Genomic DNA, 27,155 nt, shown 5'->3' on the forward strand with positions numbered 1-27,155 from the left:
TCCATTCAGGTCCGACCTTAGACTCCGCCTCCTCCGGCAGAGCCAGCGCTGATTGGCCGAAGGCTGGCCAATGCATTCCTATGCGAATGCAGAGACTTAGCAGTGCTGAGTCAGTTTTGCTCAACTACACATCTGATGCACACTCGGCACTGCTACATCAGATGTAGCAATCTGATGTAGCAGAGCCGAGGGTGCACTAGAACCCCTGTGCAAACTCAGTTCACGCTAATAGAATGCATTGGCCAGCGCTGATTGGCCAATGCATTCTATTAGCCCGATGAAGTAGAGCTGAATGTGTGTGCTAAGCACACACATTCAGCACTGCTTCATCACGCCAATACAATGCATTAGCCAGTGCTGATTGGCCAGAGTACGGAATTCGGCCAATCAGCGCTGGCTCTGCTGGAGGAGGCGGAGTCTAAGGTCGGACCTGAATGGAGACTGGTGTGGAGCGATCTTAGACTCCGCCTCCTCCAGCAGAGCCAGCGCTGATTGGTCGAGTTCCGTACTCTGGCCAATCAGCGCTGGCCAATGCATTCTATTAGCCCGATGAAGTAGAGCTGAATGTGTGTGCTTAGCACACACATTCAGCTCTACTTCATCAGGCTAATAGAATACATTGGCCAATCAGCGCTGGCCAATGCATTCTATTAGCTTGATGAAGCAGAGTGTGCACAAGGGTTCAAGCGCACCCTTGGCTCTGATGTAGCAGAGCCGAGGCTGCACAAGGGTTCAAGTGCACCCTCGGCTCTCCTACATCAGAGCCGAGGGTGCGCTTGAACCCTTGTGCAGCCTCGGCTCTGCTACATCAGAGCCGAGGGTGCGCTTGAACCCTTGTGCACACTCTGCTTCATCAAGCTAATAGAATGCATTGGCCAGCGCTGATTGGCCAATGTATTTTATTAGCCTGATGAAGTAGAGCTGAATGTGTGTGCTAAGCACACACATTCAGCTCTACTTCATCGGGCTAATAGAATGCATTGGCCAGCACTGATTGGCCAGAGTACGGAATTCGGCCAATCAGCGCTGGCCAATGCATTCTATTAGCCCGATGAAGTAGAGCTGAATGTGTGTGCTAAGCACACACATTCAGCACTGCTTCATCACGCCAATACAATGCATTAGCCAGTGCTGATTGGCCAGAGTACGGAATTCGGCCAATCAGCGCTGGCTCTGCTGGAGGAGGCGGAGTCTAAGATCGCTCCACACCAGTCTCCATTCAGGTCCGACCTTAGACTCCGCCTCCTCCAGCAGAGCCAGCGCTGATTGGCCGAATTCCGTACTCTGGCCAATCAGCACTGGCTAATGCATTGTATTGGCTTGATGAAGCAGTGCTGAATGTGTGTGCTTAGCACACACATTCAGCTCTACTTCATCGGGCTAATAGAATGCATTGGCCAGCGCTGATTGGCCGAATTCCGTACTCTGGCCAATCAGCACTGGCTAATGCATTGTATTGGCTTGATGAAGCAGTGCTGAATGTGTGTGCTTAGCACACACATTCAGCTCTACTTCATCGGGCTAATAGAATGCATTGGCCAGCGCTGATTGGCCGAATTCCGTACTCTGGCCAATCAGCACTGGCTAATGCATTGTATTGGCTTGATGAAGCAGTGCTGAATGTGTGTGCTTAGCACACACATTCAGCTCTACTTCATCGGGCTAATAGAATGCATTGGCCAATCAGCGCTGGCCAATGCATTCTATTAGCGTGAACTGAGTTTGCACAGGGGTTCTAGTGCACCCTCGGCTCTGCTACATCAGATTGCTACATCTGATGTAGCAGTGCCGAGTGTGCATCAGATGTGTAGTTGAGCAAAACTGACTCAGCACTGCTAAGTCTGCATTCGCATAGGAATGCATTGGCCAGCCTTCGGCCAATCAGCGCTGGCTCTGCCGGAGGAGGCGGAGTCTAAGGTCGGACCTGAATGGAGACTGGTGTGGAGCGATCTTAGACTCCGCCTCCTCCAGCAGAGCCAGCGCTGATTGGCCGAATTCCGTACTCTGGCCAATCAGCACTGGCTAATGCATTGTATTGGCTTGATGAAGCAGTGCTGAATGTGTGTGCTTAGCACACACATTCAGCTCTACTTCATCGGGCTAATAGAATGCATTGGCCAGCGCTGATTGGCCGAATTCCGTACTCTGGCCAATCAGCACTGGCTAATGCATTGTATTGGCTTGATGAAGCAGTGCTGAATGTGTGTGCTTAGCACACACATTCAGCTCTACTTCATCGGGCTAATAGAATGCATTGGCCAATCAGCGCTGGCCAATGCATTCTATTAGCGTGAACTGAGTTTGCACAGGGGTTCTAGTGCACCCTCGGCTCTGCTACATCAGATTGCTACATCTGATGTAGCAGTGCCGAGTGTGCATCAGATGTGTAGTTGAGCAAAACTGACTCAGCACTGCTAAGTCTGCATTCGCATAGGAATGCATTGGCCAGCCTTCGGCCAATCAGCGCTGGCTCTGCCGGAGGAGGCGGAGTCTAAGGTCGGACCTGAATGGAGACTGGTGTGGAGCGATCTTAGACTCCGCCTCCTCCAGCAGAGCCAGCGCTGATTGGCCGAATTCCGTACTCTGGCCAATCAGCACTGGCTAATGCATTGTATTGGCTTGATGAAGCAGTGCTGAATGTGTGTGCTTAGCACACACATTCAGCTCTACTTCATCGGGCTAATAGAATGCATTGGCCAGCGCTGATTGGCCGAATTCCGTACTCTGGCCAATCAGCACTGGCTAATGCATTGTATTGGCTTGATGAAGCAGTGCTGAATGTGTGTGCTTAGCACACACATTCAGCTCTACTTCATCGGGCTAATAGAATGCATTGGCCAATCAGCGCTGGCCAATGCATTCTATTAGCGTGAACTGAGTTTGCACAGGGGTTCTAGTGCACCCTCGGCTCTGCTACATCAGATTGCTACATCTGATGTAGCAGTGCCGAGTGTGCATCAGATGTGTAGTTGAGCAAAACTGACTCAGCACTGCTAAGTCTGCATTCGCATAGGAATGCATTGGCCAGCCTTCGGCCAATCAGCGCTGGCTCTGCCGGAGGAGGCGGAGTCTAAGGTCGGACCTGAATGGAGACTGGTGTGGAGCGATCTTAGACTCCGCCTCCTCCAGCAGAGCCAGCGCTGATTGGCCGAATTCCGTACTCTGGCCAATCAGCACTGGCTAATGCATTGTATTGGCTTGATGAAGCAGTGCTGAATGTGTGTGCTTAGCACACACATTCAGCTCTACTTCATCGGGCTAATAGAATGCATTGGCCAGCGCTGATTGGCCGAATTCCGTACTCTGGCCAATCAGCACTGGCTAATGCATTGTATTGGCTTGATGAAGCAGTGCTGAATGTGTGTGCTAAGCACACACATTCAGCTCTACTTCATCGGGCTAATAGAATGCATTGGCCAATCAGCGCTGGCCAATGCATTCTATTAGCGTGAACTGAGTTTGCACAGGGGTTCTAGTGCACCCTCGGCTCTGCTACATCAGATTGCTACATCTGATGTAGCAGTGCCGAGTGTGCATCAGATGTGTAGTTGAGCAAAACTGACTCAGCACTGCTAAGTCTGCATTCGCATAGGAATGCATTGGCCAGCCTTCGGCCAATCAGCGCTGGCTCTGCCGGAGGAGGCGGAGTCTAAGGTCGGACCTGAATGGAGACTGGTGTGGAGCGATCTTAGACTCCGCCTCCTCCAGCAGAGCCAGCGCTGATTGGCCGAATTCCGTACTCTGGCCAATCAGCACTGGCTAATGCATTGTATTGGCTTGATGAAGCAGTGCTGAATGTGTGTGCTTAGCACACACATTCAGCTCTACTTCATCGGGCTAATAGAATGCATTGGCCAGCGCTGATTGGCCGAATTCCGTACTCTGGCCAATCAGCACTGGCTAATGCATTGTATTGGCTTGATGAAGCAGTGCTGAATGTGTGTGCTTAGCACACACATTCAGCTCTACTTCATCGGGCTAATAGAATGCATTGGCCAATCAGCGCTGGCCAATGCATTCTATTAGCGTGAACTGAGTTTGCACAGGGGTTCTAGTGCACCCTCGGCTCTGCTACATCAGATTGCTACATCTGATGTAGCAGTGCCGAGTGTGCATCAGATGTGTAGTTGAGCAAAACTGACTCAGCACTGCTAAGTCTGCATTCGCATAGGAATGCATTGGCCAGCCTTCGGCCAATCAGCGCTGGCTCTGCCGGAGGAGGCGGAGTCTAAGGTCGGACCTGAATGGAGACTGGTGTGGAGCGATCTTAGACTCCGCCTCCTCCAGCAGAGCCAGCGCTGATTGGTCGAGTTCCGTACTCTGGCCAATCAGCACTGGCCAATGCATTTCTATGGGGAAAAGTTAGCTTGCGAAAATCGCAAACTGACAGGGATTTCCATGAAATAAAGTGACTTTTATGCCCCCAGACATGCTTCCCCTGCTGTCCCAGTGTCATTCCAGGGTGTTGGTATCATTTCCTGGGGTGTCATAGTGGACTTGGTGACCCTCCAGACACGAATTTGGGTTTCCCCCTTAACGAGTTTATGTTCCCCATAGACTATAATGGGGTTCGAAACCCATTCGAACACTCGAACAGTGAGCGGCTGTTCGAATCGAATTTCGAACCTCGAACATTTTAGTGTTCGCTCATCTCTAGTTACGAACAAATATACGACAGGAACATGGATATTTGACTGCCGACTACAGTTGCTGATGGATGGACACTGTATGAATTGAAGGCAATTGTCATATCCCATGCATCAACTGTACCAACAGGTAGATCTTTGAAAACTTCCTTTAAAATCAAGGTTTGGATGTAGCCATGAAAGTCACTGAACCTTTCCGCATCCACATTCAATTCTCGGGTGTTCTCAACTTTGATGATGACCTTGGTATCTGGACTCCTCAACAAGAGTCTTTCCACAGCTTTGTGTACATTGAAAACTCTCCGGATGAAGAGTTGGATTGGGAAAGGCCTGAAGTGTTGACCCAATGAGATGACAACCACATAGTCTGATCCTCCAGCTAAACCGTCAATGTCGTTGGTAATATATGAATCATCTTTAACAAAGTAGAAATTCGATGCAACATAAGGATGACTGTGCTTTTTATAGAACATCAGAATATTTTTTTTATAATCTGCTGCAAACAGCTTTGAAGAGAGACCTGGTCGGTGGAGATTAAAGGTCTTCAATCCTGTCAGAAAATGGAAATTTTTAACAGGGGGAACTTCTGAGATGACATTAAACCCTTAAAGGGATCCTATCATTCAGATAGCATTTTTTGTGCCTAACACGTAGAAATAGCCTTAAGAAAGGCTATTCGTCTCCTACCTTTAGATGTCTTCTCCGTGCTACCATTCCGTAGAAATACCTCGGACCTCGGGCAGAGCCTACACAGTAAGCGGCCATTTTCTTGTGGCCTGTGGGCATGCGCAGTCAGCTCTGCCCGAGGTCCGAGGCCTACAAGTTTCACCACCTCCGCCGGAAGAAGACACAGGAAGACGACGTTCCTGAAGAAGATGGAAGTGACGCTGGAGAGTTCCCTGTCAGCATTAGGGACGCCCCCAGTGCTGTTTGAGCGCTGGGGACCGCCCCAAGTGCTGCAAGAGAACTCATTTGCATACCGGCGAAAACCGGTATGTCTACAGAATGGTGGCGCGGAGAAGACATCTAAAGGTAGGAGACGGACAGCCTTTCTTAAGGCTATTCCTACGTGTTAGAGACAAAAAATGCCATCTGAATGATAGGATCCTGTTAATATTTTCAATCCTCTGTGAACTCACCAAACAAATAATAGTATAGACAATCAATATCTGATCAATTGGGGTTCATCGCTTGACACCCTTGCAGATCAGCTGAGAAATGTACCCAGCCATGTCTGTACCACCAAGAATGAGAACAATGCACTGACTAGAGTGTCATGGCTCTTTCATACAGTTTATTGCAAAGAATGCTGGGAGTCAGTCCTCCATAAAGCAGATATTAATGTCTTACCCTAAGATTAGGCTAATCTAGGTCCATGTATGTTAGATGTGTGCCTATAGGAATGTGGTGCACGTGTGTGTTTATGTACAGTATATTGTGATTGTGTATATGTATTTGTCTGCATGTATGTGTGCCGCTGTATGTGAAGAGCGTGCACATATGTGTGTTCTTGTTTGTAGTGAACATGTGTATATTTGCAGCCATTTGTGCAGTGAATATGTACATCCATGTATGTAGTAACAAGACTAAAACATGACATGCTTTCTTCAATCCTTTAGCTTTTAGTTTTGCTATTTGTGATACTATGGTCTTTTCACACATCACTCCAAGAGCAACCCAGTGCTTTAAAAAGGAAAGTCTTTCAACTTTATTTCAGATGCTATTTAAGCTAAAATACATACATATTAGGGCAAACAGGGGTGAATGTAGTGATCCTATGCCTATCCTATACCTGTCCTATATCATAACAATTAAAGTGGGGGTGCTCATGAAATTGTTGCACAGACTCATCAACGTGTTAAAGGTGGATTATGATATAGGATCAAATTACCTTTTAGTGCATTTGCTAAATAGTCAAACCATTGTCGCACAGTTGAGTCTCCATACAAATAGACCATCTTATCCTTCATACAAGCATACATCTGGTCTTGGGTGGTAATGTTGGGGATATTGCAGAAAACAGGTCTCCACTTATTTTGTAATACATAACCACTTGGAAATGGATATTGCATTCCAATTGTGCAATTACGTAAGACAGGTACAGGTGGAGCTGTGGAAATGAAAAAGGCAGCAGCAGATTAAAAGTCTTTTACATTCTTCTATATTTAGCAATAAATGTGTTACAGTGTATATAGACACAAGGTTTCATCAATACATATATTAACTTGGGAAATAGTTGGTAATTAGGTGGAAGGGCCAATTATAGCTTTTAAAGCCAGAGATATCCAGGCTAGGCTCCTGCCATCCAGTTTATAGTAATTTCTTGGTACTGATGTTAATTTTTTTTTTCATGTCACACTACTTGTTGGAAAGGTCCCTTGACAGTAAAATGATCATAAAATGTGCCCTTGTTCGAACCCCTATTTAGTTCCTAAGGGTCAAGACTCTGGAGTACCCAGCCTGCAACCAATCCCTGGCTACTAACCCATGATTCGGGGTTCTATGAGGACACCTACAGTATCTTTATGGTAAGTAGCCTGAGCAGTAAGGCTTCTAGTCCTTGCAAAGGTTCATCACTGTAGTTTTTTGAGTTTGCCATTTCCTGACCTTTGCCTTTTAACTTGTATTTGAACCTATGCCACTTGACTGACCTCTGCTCACTTTTCCTCTGACCATGTCCATGTCTGGCCATTTGTTAACCATCTAGGTCAGCTGCTACTAAATGAAGACTACACCTGAGGTATTGACTTAGGGGTTCCTTGCAGCAAAGATCAGATCCACATACAGAGGTTAAAGGATAAAATCCAGGGGACCACTTAGACAATGCCCTCAGGAGTAGTCACATCATTTAAGTGGCACAGATATCTGTTGTGTTACAGGATAGGTCCTCCAGAGCAAGATATTTTCTTTGAAACACCTCTCCTCTCTGATGAAGGGATGTAAATCCTGAACAAAAGATCGTTCTCCAACCTAGAAGTCTCTAACAGAATGTGAAAATGGTTTTTGAAAAGCACTTTCAGATAACAACACATTTCAGATATGTTTAGGGCAAGCCTATGCCAAGTGCACTATTAGGACAGTCCTCTCTCTAGCCTCAATATGATGTCCTTGTGCCACATCAGGGCATGTAGATACAATACTTTAGACCACCATCTATTAACCAAATCATCTGAAAAGAGGGGGACCAAATTTGAAAGACTCAGACTATTCTGTCCTCCTTATGTATGTGAGGCATACGTTGACATGTAGCTAAACTCCCTCCTATCAAGTCATTGACTCTGGAGTGATAGCCATTGCAAGGATAAGGTGAAACAGTGATGCTACTGTAGGTCTAGATAAGGAGGATGGGAATGGATGCTGCCAGCTGAACAGCAAGTTCCAAGTGAAATGGTCACTGATGAGCTGACTTGATGATGTCATTAGGTCATCGGTGCTTACTACAGTAGCTCTAATGGGACATACGTGGAATTGTATGGTGAATTAATATTTGCACAAGCTGTCATTAAATGGAGTTATTACAATTAATACATAACATATTGCTAAAGGCATAGCCCACTTATTTGAATGATTTCCTTAGTATACTACATGTGTCCACATTGGAAATTTGCAGCTGCTGCTAATATCTACCAGTCAGCATAGGTAAAAGAAAAGTTACCTGTACATGTGGATACATTGATGTATTCAAAATCTCCTTGAATATCAATAGATCTATTTTCCCTGAAGACATAAGAAAATATATTAAATTATATGGAAAAATATTTTTGTATTTGTGGTAAACATCAGATTTAGTAGGATATACATATCTGTCTTTATTAGTAATAAGTAGAGGGATCATCAGGTTTAGAAACCTGTTTTTAAATACTGTGTACGGGAGTTCTTGGTTAGTATAATATAGTATGGCCACCAACTCTCAGTGACTCATAATTGTAAATTACTCTCATTACAAATTATACTGTATTATTAGTGAAAAATGTTCCACTATGGGACTCCTGTGTTTCAAGGTTGCTGTTCATTTCTTGTTAGGGCCCCTTCACACTACGGATACGCTGCCTGATTCTGAACATTAAAACACGGTCAGAATCAGCGCGTATAAAGCAGATCCCATTCATTTCAATGGGAGCCGGCATACAAGCGCTCCCCATTGAAATGAATGGGCTGCTTTTTACTCTGCGAGAACTCCCATTGAAGTGAATGGGAAGCGCACGCATGTACGGCTCGGATTGAGCCGAGCGCCAGGCCCCTTCACACGGCGAGCCGTACACGTGAGCGCTTCCCATTCACTTCAATGGGAGTGCTCGCAGAGTAAAAAGCAGCCCATTCATTTCAATGGGGAGCGCTTGTATGCCGTCTCCCATTGAAATGAATGGGATCTGCTTTATACGCGCTGATTCTGACCGTGTTTTAACGTTCAGAATCAGGCAGTGTATCCGTAGTGTGAAGGGTCCCTTACTAAGTAAATTCTGTCTCTAGCAAATGAGTGAGTGTATCTCTGCCACCATCTCCCTCCAGGCAGTTCAGTCAGATATTCCTCTTCTCACAGGAACATCATCCCCTCAGGTTATATGGGCTTAGTTGTCCAAGCATACATCAGGGTACAACCAAGGCTTAGAGTTTGTGAGGGAAAAACACCAGAACTGACTGCCATAGAATATATTTGGCAACAAAATAGAATATACCTGTAAAAATTGCAATTTTTAAATTTCACTATAAATTCACTTCTGGAAACAATATTAGTGCAAGACTTGAAAGATAAAAATGCTCATTACGCTTCTATATAAATTCCTTGATGCATATAGTTTCCAAAATGTAATCCCTTCGTAGAAAATTGCACTTTACTGGCACTTCTGGGGAAAAACAAGACCATGTGCAAAAGTCAGTCCCTCTAAATCTATACTCCAGTCCTAAAATGTACCCAAACAAAAATTTATGCTCAAATGTAAAAGCTTTTTCTAGCACTCCAAAAATTCTAAAATTTATAAAATTGACATTGTTATTAAACTTAAGAAAATAAAGAGGGACAGTCAACCAAATTTAACAACCTTAAAGGAGCACTGTTAGGCCTCATTCACATCTGTGTCGGTAATTCCCCATTCCCGTTCAGGAAAGTCCACATTGGGACCCCCCCGAATGGACTACCGAGCGCTTTTACAAGTGGTGTGCAGTGAAATCACACGGATCCCCATAGACTATAATGGGGTCCATGTGCTTTTCATCAGATCTCCGCAGGGAACATGCGGACAGAAAAGTACTACACAATCTACTTTTCTGTCTGCATGTTCCATGTGGGCAACGCGCGGCAAGCATACGGACTCCATTATAATCTATGGGGTCCGTGTGCTTTCACTGCACACTGTTTGCAAATGCGTTCAGTAGTCTGTTCAGGGGGGGGGGGGGGGTCCTCATGCGGACTCCCACCAACGGATTACTGACGTAGATGTGAATCAAGGGTAAAGGAGAAAGGCAAGAATGAATAAGTTTGTCACTAATGAAAATGAGTCACGGTTACTAGAAGGGGTCCACATTAGGTCCCGTTCATATATATATAATGAAGCATATTTCTTCCAAATATAGTGCACTGTATGGGACTGTCAGCCTTTATATTCCAGAACCTGTTCTTTTGTATACATACAGAACTAGAAAATGTTTTAGGCAAGTGTGGAAATAAAGGATACAAACACTTCGTTCATACTTTTCATACTGTTCATAATTCTGTAGCAATCTATTATATACTACGTATATACGTACGTACCTATATGTCACATGTTTTTCAACTTTTTACCTTTCAAACAGCGGCTTCTCTATGCTCCTGAGGAATGTGTCTGCACGGTTGTTGGACTGGAGAATACTTAATGTACCACAGTCAAAATTGTCTTGTTTGATGCAGTAAAATGATTCGTGATCCTTTATGGATTTGTATTCACAAACCTCTTTTACTGTGTTTAACTTGAACCCACATTCACTTTTTACAGACTTGTTTCTATTCACAAATGTCCCAGCAAAATATATGAGACCATAGTCATTATCCCTGGCTCGCCATAGAGCCGAGGCCGCCTCACTTGAATGGTAAAGTAACAAGGAAATGTAGACTTTGCCTTCCCAAAATAAAGTAAAGTGGACATAATAAGTTCCATTCTTAAAGTCTTCAACCAGTCCGGAGGTTCCAGCCTTCAATGTAGGATCGAATATCCTAGCTAGTATGAAGTCACCTCCGTAAGTCTTCCTATTACCCAAGTAATCAAACATATCAATTTGGATAATTAACTTGTCTCCAGAGCAGTACTTCTCTTTTGGGTTTAGAATAATGGCCCTGCTCTTCTTAGCACTTGATGCAAAATGTGTGTCCTTAATAGTCACTGTATGGATCATCTGAGATATCCTGTTGAGGACAAGACGCTCATCTTCTGAAAGAATAATTCTGTTGATGGGCTTAACTTTAGAATTCAAGATCTGTTTAGGTAAAGGCACTTTAGCTGGGGAAACCTAAAAATACAGAATTATAAGAGTTTATAGCTTTAGGTTATTTAGCCGAAAGGAAAAATAACATCTCACATTATTGTATATTCTTAATTTAACTAAATCTAAATCCCGAAACAGGAATTTGTGCTAGTAGCTGGCAGGTAACTTGTGGACTGTCAAGTAGATGTTTCTACTTCCGTGCAGCAGTATTAAATCCCTGTATAGTGATAAGGTGCACAAAACTGAATGGTGTGGCAGGGGGGAGTAGAAAAGTGTATGTGTATACCTGTATTCTTTGTTACCAAATAAATAAATACTGTTGTCTACCAGACTTTTTGGTAACATTTTACTCTGTCCTTTATTAATAGCCTACTTAGCAGACCAATAATTTGATAAATTATCAAAAAAACACGACAGACGACAAGGCCATGCTTCCAGGACTTTTCTCTCCACATTTTTTAAGTGGATCCGGAGACAGAAACCCCGAACAGAGAAGGGCACAGTTGTGAACCTAGCCTTAATCACGTGTCCACTTTCAGCAGATGTGTGGCATCTGTGTAAAATTAAACAATAAAATTAAAACATTATTTAACCCAAACGGCGAACGTCAAAAAAAAAAAAAAAACGGAGAAAAACTAAATAATGATTATTCATCACCTTTCCCTTACAAAATGTTCAATAAAAAGAAATCAAATGGTCAGATGAAAACCAAAATGGTACCAATAAAAAGCAGAGATCATCCCGCAAAAAAATAAACCCTCAACCAGCTGGCGATGCAAAAATAATTGATTTTTTTCCCTAAATTGAATCTTATTCTGCACAAATAGCAACGCATTAAAAAATCATATAAATGAGGTATGGCCGTAATCGTACCGACCCGCAGAATAAAGGTAACATGTTACTTATGCTGTACGCTGCACGGGAAAAAAAATAAATTCTAAAAAGCAATGCCAGAATTGATGTTTCCTTTTTCATCCCACCCAGAAAGAGTTAATAAAGAGTAGTCAATAAGTTACAGGCACACCAAAATGGTGGCATTGAAAAGTACATCTAATACTGCAAACACCAAGCCCTCATATGGCCACATTGCCAAAAGATAAAAATAAAAATCTAGCTTGTACAATCTGAAGACAAAAACCCCCAAAGTCGCCAATTCATTAGGACATAAGTGGCTGCGACTAGAAGGAAATGTGTAAGCTGTGCGAGCGTTTTCAGGGGACACCCCATATTTAGAGCTTATGAGAGAGAAGACACCGGCGCTGATCCCCCAGAATGCCCATCTTCCCCGTCCCTGTCATAGGAGCTAGGGTTACTAATGCTCACTACATCACTTGATAAATTCTTTGAGGGGTGCGGTTTTTAAAATGGGGTCACTTTCTAGAGGTTTCCACTGTTTTGACTCCTCAAGGGCTTTGTAAATGCGACATGGTTCCTGAAACTGATCACAGCTAGATCTGCCCTCTAAAAGCTCTTTGGCACGCCTTCCCTTCTGCGTCTCGCTGAGCGTCCATATATTAGTTTACACCCACAAGTGGGGTACTATGGTAGCCCGGAGAACTTGCATAATAAATTGTGGGATGCGTTTTCTCCTTTAACCCCTTGTGAATTTGCAAATTCTAGGGCTAAACGAAAATATTAGTAAAATAAAATCAAATGTGTAAGTTTCACCTCCATTTTGTCTTAATTCCTGTTAAGCACTTATAGGACTAAAATACTTGGTATATGTTGTTTTGGCTTATTTAAGGGGTGCAGTTTTGAAAATGGGGTGATTTATGGGGGGGTTTAATACAAGGGTCTTTCAAAACCCCTTCATAACTGGATTAATCTCTTAAAAAATGGGTTTTGGAAATTTCTTGAAAATTTTGAATATCGTTGTTTCACTTGTAAACCTTATAATGTCGTGAAAAATAAAAGGGTGACTAAAGTTTGATGTCGACATAAAGCGGAGATCTGGGACATGAGATTTGATATAATTTTGGCGGTCTGACTATCTGTATGCAATGCACATCATTTCAAACTTTATAAAATGCATATTTTTCAAAATTTCCACCAAATTTCCTATTTTTTCATAACTAAACACAAAACATATCAACCAAAATTTACTACTAACATGAAATACAATGTGTTACGAAAAAACATTCTCAAAATCACTTTGGTAAGTTAAAGCATTCCAAAGTTATTGCCATATAAAGTGACACATGTCAGTTTTGAAAAATCGAGCTTGGTCAGAAAGTCAAAAAGTGCCATCGGCGGGAAAGAGTTAAAGGATTATCTTATTTTATCTTAAATCGCTTTTAGTGAGTTGCAACTTCTTCAATGTAGTTACAAAGTCAAGTAGCTCTCAGTAGTCCTAGGGATTGGCTTTATCAGTTACATGACTGTACCATTGTGAGTAAGAGCAGCTCTGCGTTCCCTTCTGAATGTAGAGAAGATCGAGGAACATTGCTTGTCTCCCTCTTTCTCTGCTGTGTCACCCATCCACTCTGCCCATCTAAAAAAAAAATACCAATTTCTATGGTAAGTCCAGAAGGGCACAGGGGGTCCATGTGGTGATGGGGGCCCTGGGCATTTGCACAGTTTACCATCCCCTCCCTAATGCCGTCCCTGTCTAGAGGTTGGGTATGTGAGCAGAGCTACTACTGAGAACACTACAACTATGCTGCAGCCCTGAGACAGGGAGTAAGCTTCCTAAACAGGGAGAGAAGTTTTTGAGCTAGCAAAGCTCTCTATTGTGGAGTCTGACAACATGTTCTCAGAGTATTGACCATGCTGGGCTACAGAATAGACAGAGTACACTGAAATTTAGTAAGAGACTGTCCTTTAGAGAGAGATTTCAAGTATCCACCAACCCCATCCCCAGACGAAGGTGATTCCTGCCGAAACGCACGTCGGGCGCGATCAGCACGCTGCCTCTTCCCTCTGTCCCCTGAGATGCGTTATATTATGGGTATGTAATACTACGCTTCTTATCCCTTTAACTCACAGCTTTAGTAGACCAGACATTGACTGGATGTGAGCATCTGATGTCTATTGTATTGTGACTTTTGCCCTTATGGTATCTGATGCTATATAGTGATTTAAAGACCTGAATACATGATATTCAGGTTTACTTGTGTATGGGTGTATTTACATATATTTATCTTATATAGTAATGGCACTCGCCCTATGGGTTTATTTATATATATTTACTTTATAATACATTGGCACTTGTCCTATTGCTATATGCTGTCATACAATATCTGGGCACTTTATAAAGTAATATCTATAACTAGAGATGAACGAACAGTGAAATATTCGAGATTCGATATTTGTTTCGAATAGCCCCTCAATATTTGACTATACAAACGAATATCAAACCCCATTATAGTCTATGGGGAAAAATGCTTCGTTTCAGGGGAAGCCACACTTCGATTCATAAGAGTCACCAAGTCCACTATGACACCCCAGGAAATGATGCCAACACCCTGGAATGCAACTGGGACAGCGGGGGAAGCATGTCTGGGGGCATCTAACATGCCCAAGTACCTGTATTATGCCACTATCTCGTCGGGATCCCTGTCAGCTTGCGATATGTGGGAGCTGACTTTTTCCCATAGGAATGCATTGACCAGGCTGATCGGCCGGATGCCATACAGAGTACAGCATTCGGCCAATGAACGCTGGTTCTGCCAGAGGAGGCAGAGTCTAAGATCGGTCCACAGCAGTCTCCATTCTGGTCTGATCTCAGATGTAGCAGTGTTGAGCGCACAGCTCTGCTACACTTGAGATGTAACAGAGCTGAGTGTGCACTGAGCTCTACTACACCAAAGATGTAGCAGAGCTGAGTGTCCACTGAGCTCTGCTACACCAGAGATGTAGCAGAGCTGAGTGTGCACTGAGCTCTGCTACACCCGGTGTAGCAGAGCTGTGCGCTCAACACTAGAGACGAGCGAACAGCGTTTGATCGAGTACATGTTCGATCAGACATCATGCTGAAAATGCACGTAAAGTTCGATTCCCCTCCCACCTTCCCTGGTGTTTTTCTGCACCAATAACAACACAGGGGAGGGACAGGAACTATGACAATGGACGCATTGAAAAAACTAGGAAAAAGCCAATGGCTGCCGAGGACAAATGACCTCAGATTCAAATGAACAGGCAGCATCAGCTCCAATTCATTTTGTGCTTGCACTTAGTTAGAGAGAGACATCTGCTGAGAGCTAGTTAGGTTTTAGATTCTGCTAGGCAGGAATAGCAAAGAAGAAGAACCACAACAGCCCTTTTAAGAGCTACACTAAAGGGAGAAGCTGAAACAAGCTTGGTACAGTGTCTACCCACAAACGCTAAAGTGGGATTCACAGCAATTAAGCCAGGCTGTATCTGCGCAACCCAGCTTTCCGCGGTGGGGATTAAGCTAAGTGTGATACACTGAAATTGTATGTCCATATACCCTATATATGCTTAATCCAGGGTTCAACAGTGTGTTTCACCCAGCCCCCCCCCCCCGAAACTAAGGGGTATACACTGAAATTCTCAGCCCATATACACTATATATGCTTCATCCAGGTTGTCACGGTGTGTACCCCCCAAGAAGCAGTGGGGTATACATTCTAATTCTCAGGATATATACGCTTCATCCAGGTTGTCACGGTGTGTACCCCCCAAAAAGCAGTGGGATATACATTCTAATTCTCAGGATATATACGCTTCATCCAGGTTGTCACGGTGTGTACCCCCCAAAAATCAGTGGGATATACATTCTAATTCTCAGGATATATACGCTTCATCCAGGTTGTCACGGTGTGTACCCCCCAAAAAGCAGTGGGATATACATTTTAATTCTCAGGCTATATACACTTCATCCAGGTTGTCACGGTGTGTACCCACAAAAAAGCAGTGGGATATACATTTTAATTCTCAGGCTATATACGCTTCATCCAGGTTGTCACGGTGTGTACCCACCAAACCATCAAAACCATCTAAAAATGTGCAAGGCTACCGGTAGGGATGTGGGCAAGGCCGTGGGTGAGGCCAGGGTGTGGGAATGCTGCTGGGGAACAAGGTCGCAGTGAAGCCACAGCGTATTCTGTGCCTACTCCTCAGGGGAAGCAAGCATTGCGCTTCTCCACAGTCCCCGGCTTGCTAGCCACATTAAGTAGGGTGCAGGGCGCAAACCTAAGTAGGCCCGAGCACCAGGAACATATGTTACAATGGCTGGCGGATAATGCTTCCACCACATTATCCACCATCCAGTCAGCCTCTACCTCAACTCCTCCTCCTACACAACATTCTGTTCAGCCTTCCTCCCAAAATGCACAATCTTCCCAGAAGAGTAATCCCAACTTTCCTTGCTCCCAGGAGTTATTCTCTGGTCCTTTAACTGTCCCTCTCCCTGTCCCTCCATTTCCCGATTCCACGGAGCTACCAGACGACTTTCTGTGTCCAGATGCCCAAGCACTGGAGTCTCCTCCATCTCCTGTTGATTTTGTGGTGGTTGACCAGCAACCCACCCTCAGTGACGATGATGAGACACAGTTGCCATCAGGGCAGCCTGTTGCCATGTGCGGTGTGCAGGAGGAGGAGGCGAGAGAGGAATTGGCAGAGGAGATGGTGGAGAAGGAGGACACTGACCCGACCTGGACAGGGGGGATGTCAAGCGGGGAAAGCAGTGACGATGTTGAGGGAGGTGCAGCACCAAAGAGGGTAGCTAAAGGCAGAGGCATGTCCAGAGGTAGAGGTCAGCTGCTTTGCCGAAGCCAGGCCACACCCAGAATGGCCCAAGATGTTCCCTATCATAACCAACCCAGAAAAACTTCCTCATCAAAGGTACGGTCCTTGACGGTATGGAGATTTTTCAAGGAATGCGCGGAGGACAAATATAGTGCGGTTTGCACAATTTGCCACTTGAAACTGAGTAGGGGCTCTGAAAAGAGCAACGTTTCGACCACTTCCTTGCCCCGTCATTTGGAATCCAAGCACTGGGCTCAGTGGGAGAGAGCAAACACAGGACAATCGTCGTCCGGCGTTGCCACCACTGCCTCTCCCACTGTTGCCAGTGCTGGCACTGCAGTCCAGAACACCAGCCAGGACACCACAACCTCTGGCTCCGCCACTTTGGGGACTTCTCCCTCATCCTCCCCTGTTCCTGTCTCAGCTCCTTCTCCTGCACCATCATGCGCCTCCTCCAAGCAACCCACTGTCTCTCAGACATTTCAGTGCAGGCAAAAATACAGCGCTAACCACCCACATGCGCAAGCCTTGAACGCGCACATCTCCAATCTTCTGGCCCAGGAGATGTTGGCATTCCGGCTTGTGGAAACTCCGGCCTTCTGGGACCTGATGGCAAGTGCAACACCTCGCTATGCCGTCCCTAGCCGTCACTACTTCTGCCAGTGTGCCGTCCCTGCCTTGCACCAGCACGTGTCACTCAACATCAGGCGGGCAGTAAGTTCCACGCTTTGCACAAAGGTCCACTTGACCACCGACGCGGGGACAAGTGCATGCGGACAGGGACGCTACATTTCACTGACGGCACACTGGGTGAATGTAGTTGAGGCTGGGACTGGGTCCCACAAACTCTGCTTGGTAGAAGCTGAATCAACCCTGATTTCACCAAACTCTGCTGGTTAGAGGCTGAATCCACCCTGATTTCACCAAACTCTGCTGGTTAGAGGCTCAACTCATTCCAAGGGCCAAAAACACTGCTGGTGCAAGGCTCAACTAAGTTAAAGGGCCTAAAACTCTGCTGGTAAGAGGCTGAAGTCACCTAAAGGGCCTCAATCTCTGCTGGTAACTCAGCTTAAGGGCCTCTAACTTAATTTGTAAGGGCTCACAATAAGGGCCAGAAAAATGAATTTTGGAAGGTCTTACCACATCACACACACATCCACAATGACAGTTAAGGGTGGGTACTGTTGGATTTCCCATTGCCTATTCCATCTGTGGTTGTCATGGGCAACGTGATTAAAAGGGGTGCTTGTTAAGGTTTCATTAGAGTAAAATTTGGGTTTCTGTCCATCCAATTGGGGAGAAAAAAAGGTTTCCAGGTTTTTTCCACTTTCATAGTGGGATTTTTGAGTGTGGAAAGTGTGTAGTTGATAGACTGTGATGTTGGGGTAAAACTGTGACTTGGCCTTGTTAGATGTCCCCAGGCATGCTTCTCCTGCTGTCCCAGTTGCATTCCAGAGGTGTTGTCATCATTTGCTGAGGTGTCATAGTGGACTTGGTGACCCTCCTGAGTCGAACATTGGTTTCCCCCTAATTGAGTATTTTTCCCCATAGACTATAATGGGGTTCGATGTTCGATTGAACAGTCGAGTATTGAGTGGCTACTCGAATCGAACTTCGAACATTTCACTGTTCGCTCATCTCTACTCAACACTGCTACATCTGAGATCGGACTGTGGACCGATCTTAGACTCCGCCTCCTCCGGCACTCAGCTCTGCTATATCTCTAGTGTAGCAGAGCTCAGCGCACACTCAGCTCTGCTACATCACTGGATGTAGCAGAGCTCAGTGCATGGCCAGCTCTGCTACATCTCCGGTGTAGCAGAGCTGTGCGCTCAACACTGCTACATCTGGGATCGGACCAGAATGGAGACAGCTGTGAACTGATCTTAGACTCCGCCTTCTCCGGCAGAACCAGCGTTGATTGGCCGATCGCTGGTCAATGCCTTCCTATGGGAAAAAGCTCCCACATATCGCAAGTTGACAGGGATCCTGACGAAATAGAGCCCCAAAGAGCTGTTTGAGTAACATTCCCACCTAAATAAAGGTAATCCCTAGCTAACCCTACCTGTACATCTATCCCTGTCTCACAGTCACATAGTTCACAAATCCACTATTCGTATAAATTGGAGGTCGCCTGATTTCGGCAGCCAATGGGTTTTTTCAATTTTTCTCAATGTCTCCGTTGTCGTAGTTCCTGTCCTCCCTCCCCTGCGCAGTTATTGGTGCAAAAAAAGCACCAGGGAAGGTGGGGGGGTTACAAATTTTTAGTACGTTTGCCTCGTGGTATTCAATTGTAATCGAATACCTCAAACGGCCTGATATTCGATCAAATATCAATTCGATCGAACATTGTTCGTTCATCACTATCTATGACTACTTGCACATGGGTTTAATTACACATACTTACTTTTTAGGGAGACATGGTTGGGCCCGCCTGTTTTTCTTGCTGACCCTGGTACTTTTTGTACAGCTGTATTCTTCTTTGAAATTTGTGATTTTAGCTATTTTTGTAGTTTTGTCATTTAATTAATAAATCTTTTGCATATTTGTACTGTATGGTATGCTGAGTGTTTTACTTACCTTTTACTATTTTTGTTTTTTTTCAAGTATCCACCAAATGCATCTGCAGCAACCCAAATCAAGGGATCCATTTTTCTCCCCATCTAGCATCCCTTCAGTATGATCCTAGGTGTCACCTACAGTTGAATCCACCTTTATGGCATATCTGAGGAGTTACATTGCTTTTCTCCTGCTACCACAGCTATCTATATTTTGCACATGATATAATGAATTGACTATAAATGCAGCTACAATTTGGATAAATCATCACTATCTTCTACCTACATCAAGGAACATTTCAATATAATTTCAACACTTATAATCCAACCTCTGATGTTACACCCAAATTATATTTGTATTCACATAAATTAGACACAACCCTTATAACTAAATATATTATTTCACTGCCTGTGTTCTCTATTTTAATGCTAGGTAACAAAAAACAGTGTTTTGCTAGTGGTACTTGCACCAAACTCCAAAAGCAAGCACTCCAGCCCCTATAACTGCATCTCTGGAAATGTGCTGTACATTTGTGAATATACGACCCTGATTTATAGAGAAGTTGGATTATATGTTATTATTATACTGAGGTTACCAACTACATCTGAAAATATATCTGAATATTGAATCCGCTGTATATACTCGAGTATAAGCCGACCTGAATAAAGCTGAGGCCCTTATTTTTACCACAAAAAACTGGGGAAACTTATTGATTCGAGTATAAGGAGGGGGGAAATGCAACAGCTATTGGAAAATTTAAAAAATTAAAATGGTTTGAGTTTTTTGGGTGCAGTAGATGCTGGGTGCTGGGGAAGGGGAGGGGGTGTTTTGGTTGTCTGTCTGCCCCTTCCCTAAGCTTGAGGACTGGGTTTTTTTCCCCCCACTTGGAATTCAGCCTGGCTGAATATAGGGGATCTGCAGTGCTCCTATTAACCCCATCCCGACAGAACAGGAGCACTGCAGATCCCCTATATTCAGTAGATCGGGCACTTTCAGACACAGGGATACCTAATGTGTATGTTTCACAGTCATTTTGTACTTTTATATGTATTCTAGGGAAAGGAGGGATTTAGAACTTTTATTTATTTTATTTTTTATTATATTTTATTATATTCTTTTATTTATTATTTATTTATTTTTTTCTTCTTTTCTTTACTATTTTATGGGAGATTCTATACAACACTATTGTGGCTGGTCATAGGCATCCCCCCCCCAAAAAAAAAATAAATAAAAAATAATAATAATTTTTTGCCTCACTCGAGTGTAAGCCGAGGGGGTCTTTTTCAGCACAAAAACTCTGCTGAAAACTAGGCTTATACTCGAGTATATACGATAGGTAGGCTCAAGTTTGGCATGCATTTTATGTTATACCCCTTGGATGAAATTCTGTTGCAACAATGTAAGTGAATGATAGTCTAGTGGTAAGTTTAGTTTAACAGTCCACAGCCCAATCCCTAAAAAGTATATTAAACTGAATATGTGGTGATCTAAGGTCAACGCACCCGTGATGGGGGGAGGGGGGACTCTAGTGTTATGGCATTTTCTAACTGAAGGCATTATATGTCATCTTAGGGGGAGTTCACACAGAGTTACGTGCTGCGTGATGTGGCACGTAGATGCCGCGGGACCCTTTGCGGGCCGTACACGCTCCCATTGTTTTCAATGGGAGCGGGGATCGTATGCGCCGCACTAGTTTGCGGCCGTGCATTTATTCACGGCCGCAAACTAGCGCGGCGCATACGATCCCCGCTCCCATTGAAATCAATGGGAGCGTGTACGGCCCGCAAAGGGTCCCGCGGTGTCTACGTGCCACATCACGCGGCACGTAACTCCGTGTGAACTCCCCCTTAGTAGTGTTTGCAGCCAGTCAGAATTGTATTGAATTCTGGAACTGCATGAAGTAGGGTTGTGGTTTTAGTGAGCCAAACTTCAGATCCAGCTGTAACTTCTGCATAAATGACTGATATATAATATTTAGCAATTGAAATGGAAGATTTTTTTATTCTTAATTATGGGCTACTATAGATTGCGGTAATATATTGTGTTATTGATATTTAAAATAATAACATTTTAGAGTTGGTATATATATTTCCACCGACTTGAAGGAACTGTTCTAAAAGGGGGCACTGCTGGTGGTATTGCTTTTAACCCCTTCCCGCCGATGGCATTTTTTGATTTTCGTTTTTCGTTTTTGACTCCCCTCCTTCTAAACCCCATAACTTTTTTATTTCTCTGCTCCCAGAGCCATATGAGGTCTTAATTTTTGCGGGACAAATTTTTCTTCATGATGCTATCATTAATTATTCTATATAATGTACTGGGAAGCAGGAAAAAAATTCAGAATGGGGTGGATTTGAAGAAAAAATGCATTTCTGCGACTTTCTTACGGGCTTTGGTTTTACGGCGTTCACTGTGCAGCCAAAATGACATGTCCCCTATATTCTGTGTTTTGGTACGGTTCCAGGGATACCAAATTTATATGGTTTTATTTATATTTTGACCCCTAAAAAAAATTCCAAAACTGTGTTAAATTTTTTTTTTTCTAAAAGTCGCCATATTCCGACGGCCGTAACTTTTTTATACGTAAGTGTACAGGGATGCATAGGGCGTCTTTTTTTGTGGGGCCGGGTGTACTTTTTAGTTCTACCATTTTCGGGAAATGTTATTGCTTTGATCACTTTTTATTCAAATTTTTATCAGAATCAAAACAGTGAAAAAACTGCAGTTTGGCAATTTCGACTATTTTTCCCGCTATGGCGTTTACCGAACAGGAAAAATATTTTTATAGATTTGTAGAGCGGGCGATTTCGGACGCGGGGATACCTAACATGTATATGTTTCACAGTTTTTAACTACTTTTATATGTGTTCTAGGGAAAGGGGGGTGATTTGAACTTTTAATTCTTTTTATATTTTTTAATATTTTTTTTAACTTTTTTTTTTTTTTTTTTGCATTTATTAGACCCCCTAGGGGTGTTGAACCCCAGGGGGTCTGATCACTAATGCAATGCATTACAATGCTAATGCATTGCAATGCATTGCAAAAAAGCATCCTTTCTTTTGCAGGCTGCATAGACCAGCCTGCAAAAGAGAGGATTAGCAGACAAGCCTGGGAGCCTGTACAAGGCTCCCGGCTGACATGGCAACGGGACGTCAGCCCTGGAGCATGCTCCAGGAGCCGGCGATCCCGGCCAAAATGGCGGCGCCCATGCGCCGCCGGGAAAATGGCGCCTCCGGCGCCTTTGACCGCGGCGCCGGAGGGGTTAATGCCTCCAATCGGTCCGGGGACCGATCGGAGGCATTAGAGCCGGCTGTCTACTGCTTAAAGCGGTCGCCATAGGTACTATTACGGCGCATGTCGGGAAGGGGTTAAAGGACAGTCTACTGGCACTGTTTTGTGGGGGTTCTTTTACTTTCTATTCTTTTTAGGGGCACTATGTTGGCCATATTATTTGAGGGGCAGTCTGCTGGTACTGTTTATGGGGTACTACGGTAGCTCTGTTTTGGTGGGAGCTCAGTATTCTAATATTGGTTCTCTGAGCCTACTTTACCAGTACTGTTTATGGGGACATACTGAACCAGAATTGTTTATGCGGAAATAGCACTGAGAACACTGGTTTTGAGAGACATGCACGTAATGAAAGTACTATAAATTATATATATATATATATATATATATATATATATATATATATATACACATATATATACCTTGACAGGCAAATTCTATTGTTGACTTACAGAACCGCATGTAATACATAGAGATGTAACAAAACAACCCTTTATTTTACCTATCTATCCCAGTTAAACACCCCTATCCCATACAGATAGGTGAGCTAAGAGACAAGGTATAAGTTAATATTCATGGCACTTGCCCCCTTATGACTCAGAAGTGGGGGAGGGCACTAAAACCTGGGCCAAGGGCTGAAATGATAAAACTTGGCTGCCTCAAAAAATTGGTGTCAACCAACTCTGAGTGTGTTCCCGTTTCCTCCTACCCCCAACAAATCAGAACTAAGTTACATCATCTGCTATTTTCTCCCATTTATTTTATATTAGTTTGCTTGTTGTAGATAGGTTGATTTTGTCTTCTTTTGTAATTTTGGCAGGCTCTGATCCCTTTTATTTTAAAGTGTTTACTTTATTGTTATGTTCAGTATGTGAATATGGATCCATTGCAGTGAGTTCTTGTGCATTGGGCACCTATTGACCCGGATGTGGAAAGGTGGTAAGCAGCATGTATCTGGGTTGCTTAGACTGCGTTGGAATATGAATTATACTCAATTTGTGGCCTGTTTGAAGGAGTGGAAGTAAATTAAACCCTAAGAGTCGTCCCCATGTTATGTGCTGGGACAGTGCATATATGACATTAGTCCAGTAGCATTCTTCTAACACTCAGTCTGCTCACTTTTATGGTACTGATACCAGAGGCATGTTAGTTGTCTTTGTGCTGGTGGCATCACCTGACATCTTTAAGATTGTGTAATGATGTTTAAAGATTAAAGAATTCAAGACAAGTGCTGCAAATACATGTCCATTGAAAAGTAGAAATCTCAAAATGTATGTAAACAGTCTTGAGTCCATATTCACTTATTAATTTACTAACCTAGTCCCAGGCTGATGATAGACCCAGCGGTTCTGGCAACATCACTACACCGGGTCATGTGATTGAAGCGTCCACCCTCCCCTCCCTTCCTTTCCACCCAGGTCGCTATGCCCCTTCCTCCCTCAATCTCACAGGTTATTACTAGAGATGAGCGAACACTAAAATGTTCGAGGTTCGAAATTCGACTGTTCGAATGGGTTTCGAACGCCATTATAGTCTATGGGGGAAATGCTCGTTTCAGGGGTACGCAACATTCGATCAAATTCTACTTACCAAGTCCATGAGTGAGGGTCGGGCTGGATTCTTCTCCCTGCGCAGCGTCCCCGCGTCCTCTTCCGGCCTTGAATTCACTCTGCTAGGCATTGGGCCTGGGCAGAGCCGACTGCGCATGCCCGCGCTACAAGAAAATGGCTGCTTACAGTGTAAGCAGCCATTTTCTTGTAGCACGGGCATGCACAGTCGGCTCTGCCCAGGCCCGATGCCTAAGCAGAGTGAATTCAGAGCCAGAAGAGGACGTGAGAATGCTGCAAAGGGAGAAGACTTCTAAAGGTAAGAGAAGAACCAGCGTTGATTGGCAGATTGTATAGCATTCTGCCAATCAACGCTGGTTCTGCATGGAATCTTAACTTCGAACAGCTAGTAGTATTCGATCGAGTACGAGTATTTTGAATACTGTAGTATTCAATCAAATACCTACTCGATCAAATACTACTCGCTCATCTCTAGTTATTACCTGTGTTAAGAGGTTGGCTTTTCTATAGTCATCCAGCTCCTATACCACAGGTAATTAATTACCTGTAAAACACAGGAAGGAGGATGGGGGTGGAGCCACTTGGGGGTTGTCACACACTACATAATCAGTGATCCCCCAGACAACCACTTTAATGAGGTTTGTAGACAGGAATAAGATACAGTACCTGTTTTAACTGACGAGAAATCAGAAAAAGTATGAATATGATGGTTAGGGATACAATACCCACAAGTATCTTGAACTTCGCAGAATCAATCATCATAGTAGCACTGTAAGGCATATATATATTTTTCTGTTATTAGATCTTAATAATAAATTCTGTAGATGAATGTTAGTTACAAGAGTCATCAGACACATAAGTAAGAAAAATGCAGTATAGGACATATGAGATATTAAACCACAAATGATCTCCTAAACTATATTCAGCCTTATAAATTAATTCAGATCCAAGACCCCTAAATTTTTCCGTACCCTGGATCACTAGAATAATTTGATACCCAAAACCTACTATTATTGTAGTCACAGGCATCTAAATTACTGTAATTCATAACCCAGACCCCAACCCCTTAATAAATTCAGGCTCTAGGCTAGACCTTGTAAAGAATCCTAATGCTCGATAGAAATCTACATTCATTTAGAGCATAGACCAGAACCCTAAAACAGACCCTACACCCCAAATTAAATTCAGACTCCAGACCAGACTTAAAATTTATTAACACCCCATACTAGACCCCATAGAGAAATTTAAACCCTAAATGAGGCCCCAAAAAGAAATTAATCTCCAGATTAAATCCCTATATTCAGTAGACCCCAAACCTGTACCCTACATTAATGAGACCCCAGATCAAATCTCGACATTAGTTTAGACTTCAGTCCACTAAATTAAGTTAGTTCCCAAATCGGACGCCTGGCAAGACAAAACAAATGTGACCACTGCCACACAGTTACATCCCTGACTGGCTCAAAGATAATCTCCTTTTAGGTCAGGGCCTCACGTTGCTAAAACATAGTATTTTGGCCAGGGCAGAAACCCTGTGGAAAAAAAAAAAAACACTGCATTTTACATTAAGCAAAGGGGATGGGATTCTGGCTAAAAAAAAATGGTGCAGAAAAAAAATCTGTAGTGGAAATTCTGCAATTTAAAAAATGCTTGAATTTTTTGCAAATCACAGCATGTCAATTATACCTATGGAAACACTGGCATCTTCCATATACTGTAGATATAATAGAGGCAAAAAATCAGCAGAGGAAAACTCGTTTCCGCCAAGGTCTCAGTGTTTTTTGGCTGCTTCTTGTTACGTGGTCCTTTTGAATGACCTGTGCATATCTTTTTTAAAGGGATTCTATCATTCATAAAATGCATTTTTATCTAAACATATGCAACTGACCCCAAGGTTTCGTTTAAAAACTAAAAAGTTGTATATGTAAATCAGCCCCACGGAGCACCTTGGGCGTTCCCCGTGTCATACCTTTGAAAATGCCCCTCCACTGTTTGTGCTCTGTGTGGCCTCCTCCTCCAGACATCTTATACCGCCCTGACTTCTCCATTCTTGCTCCAGCTGTTGCATGCGCAGTACCGCTCCGTTCAAAGTGGTACTGTGTATGTCCAATGGCCATTTTGGTGCAGTTCGCTAGAGAATTGAGTATACTGAGCAGTATGCTCAGTTCTATAGCAAACTACACCAAAGTGGCGTTCAGACATGCGGTATTGCTTTCATTGTTTCATATAATGAGTTTCTTGTGAACTGGTTGCATAAAATGAATAGGTTATACATATAGTTTATACTGGAATTGAAGATATACGCCACGTATAGAGACACATAGTCATTTTCTGTGCCATGTAGATGAAAAGGTTATATGTGTAGTTCATAGTAAAGTGAACACACATTTCACATATACAGGCATGTAGTAAATTTTCTGTGATTCCTGGGTATGGAATGAACAGGTCGTATGTGTAGTTTACAGTGGAATCCACACGTATTCAATATACATAGGCATAGAGCAAGCTCCCTGTGCTTCGTAGATGTGGAATGAACAGGTTATATGTGTAGTTGTGTTTCTGTGGTTTCTGTGTTTGATGTTTCTGTGGTAAGGAAAGGGCGGATTCTGGAGATGTTTTTGAGGTGGAGATGACTTGAGCAAGCAAGTGATTGGATATAGGTGGTGAAGGGAAGTTCTGAGTCAAACATAACCCTAAGGCAGATGATCTACTTCATCACACTCATATCTGCCCTATCCCGCAACCCTAAACAACTATTCACTACCTGAAACTCCCTATTCTACCCTCCTGTGCCCACTCCAATGTCACTTATCTCAGCTGGTGACTTTGTCTCTTATTTTAAAAGCAAAATTGACACCATCAGAGAGAGTCTCTCCCTACACCACCGGCAACAAGTCTACCCAACTGCTTCCCACCTCACCTCCTCCAT

At 43.6% G+C, this 27,155-nt stretch overlaps 1 protein-coding gene across 1 annotated transcript; it reads right to left on the reverse strand.

Annotated features, from left to right (window-relative positions):
• Positions 1-4,657: 4,657 nt before the first annotated feature.
• Positions 4,658-27,155, reverse strand: LOC142210039 (NXPE family member 1-like). Its single transcript, XM_075279069.1, has 5 exons — positions 27,147-27,155; positions 10,426-11,126; positions 8,302-8,363; positions 6,538-6,756; positions 4,658-5,196 (listed from the first exon to the last, which is right to left on the reverse strand). The coding sequence occupies exons 1-5, from the start codon at positions 27,153-27,155 to the stop codon at positions 4,658-4,660; spliced, it is 1,530 nt and encodes a 509-aa protein (XP_075135170.1).

This window comes from Leptodactylus fuscus, chromosome 6 (assembly GCF_031893055.1).
Source record: "Leptodactylus fuscus isolate aLepFus1 chromosome 6, aLepFus1.hap2, whole genome shotgun sequence".
In the NCBI taxonomy this organism is placed as follows: Eukaryota; Metazoa; Chordata; class Amphibia; order Anura; family Leptodactylidae; genus Leptodactylus; species Leptodactylus fuscus.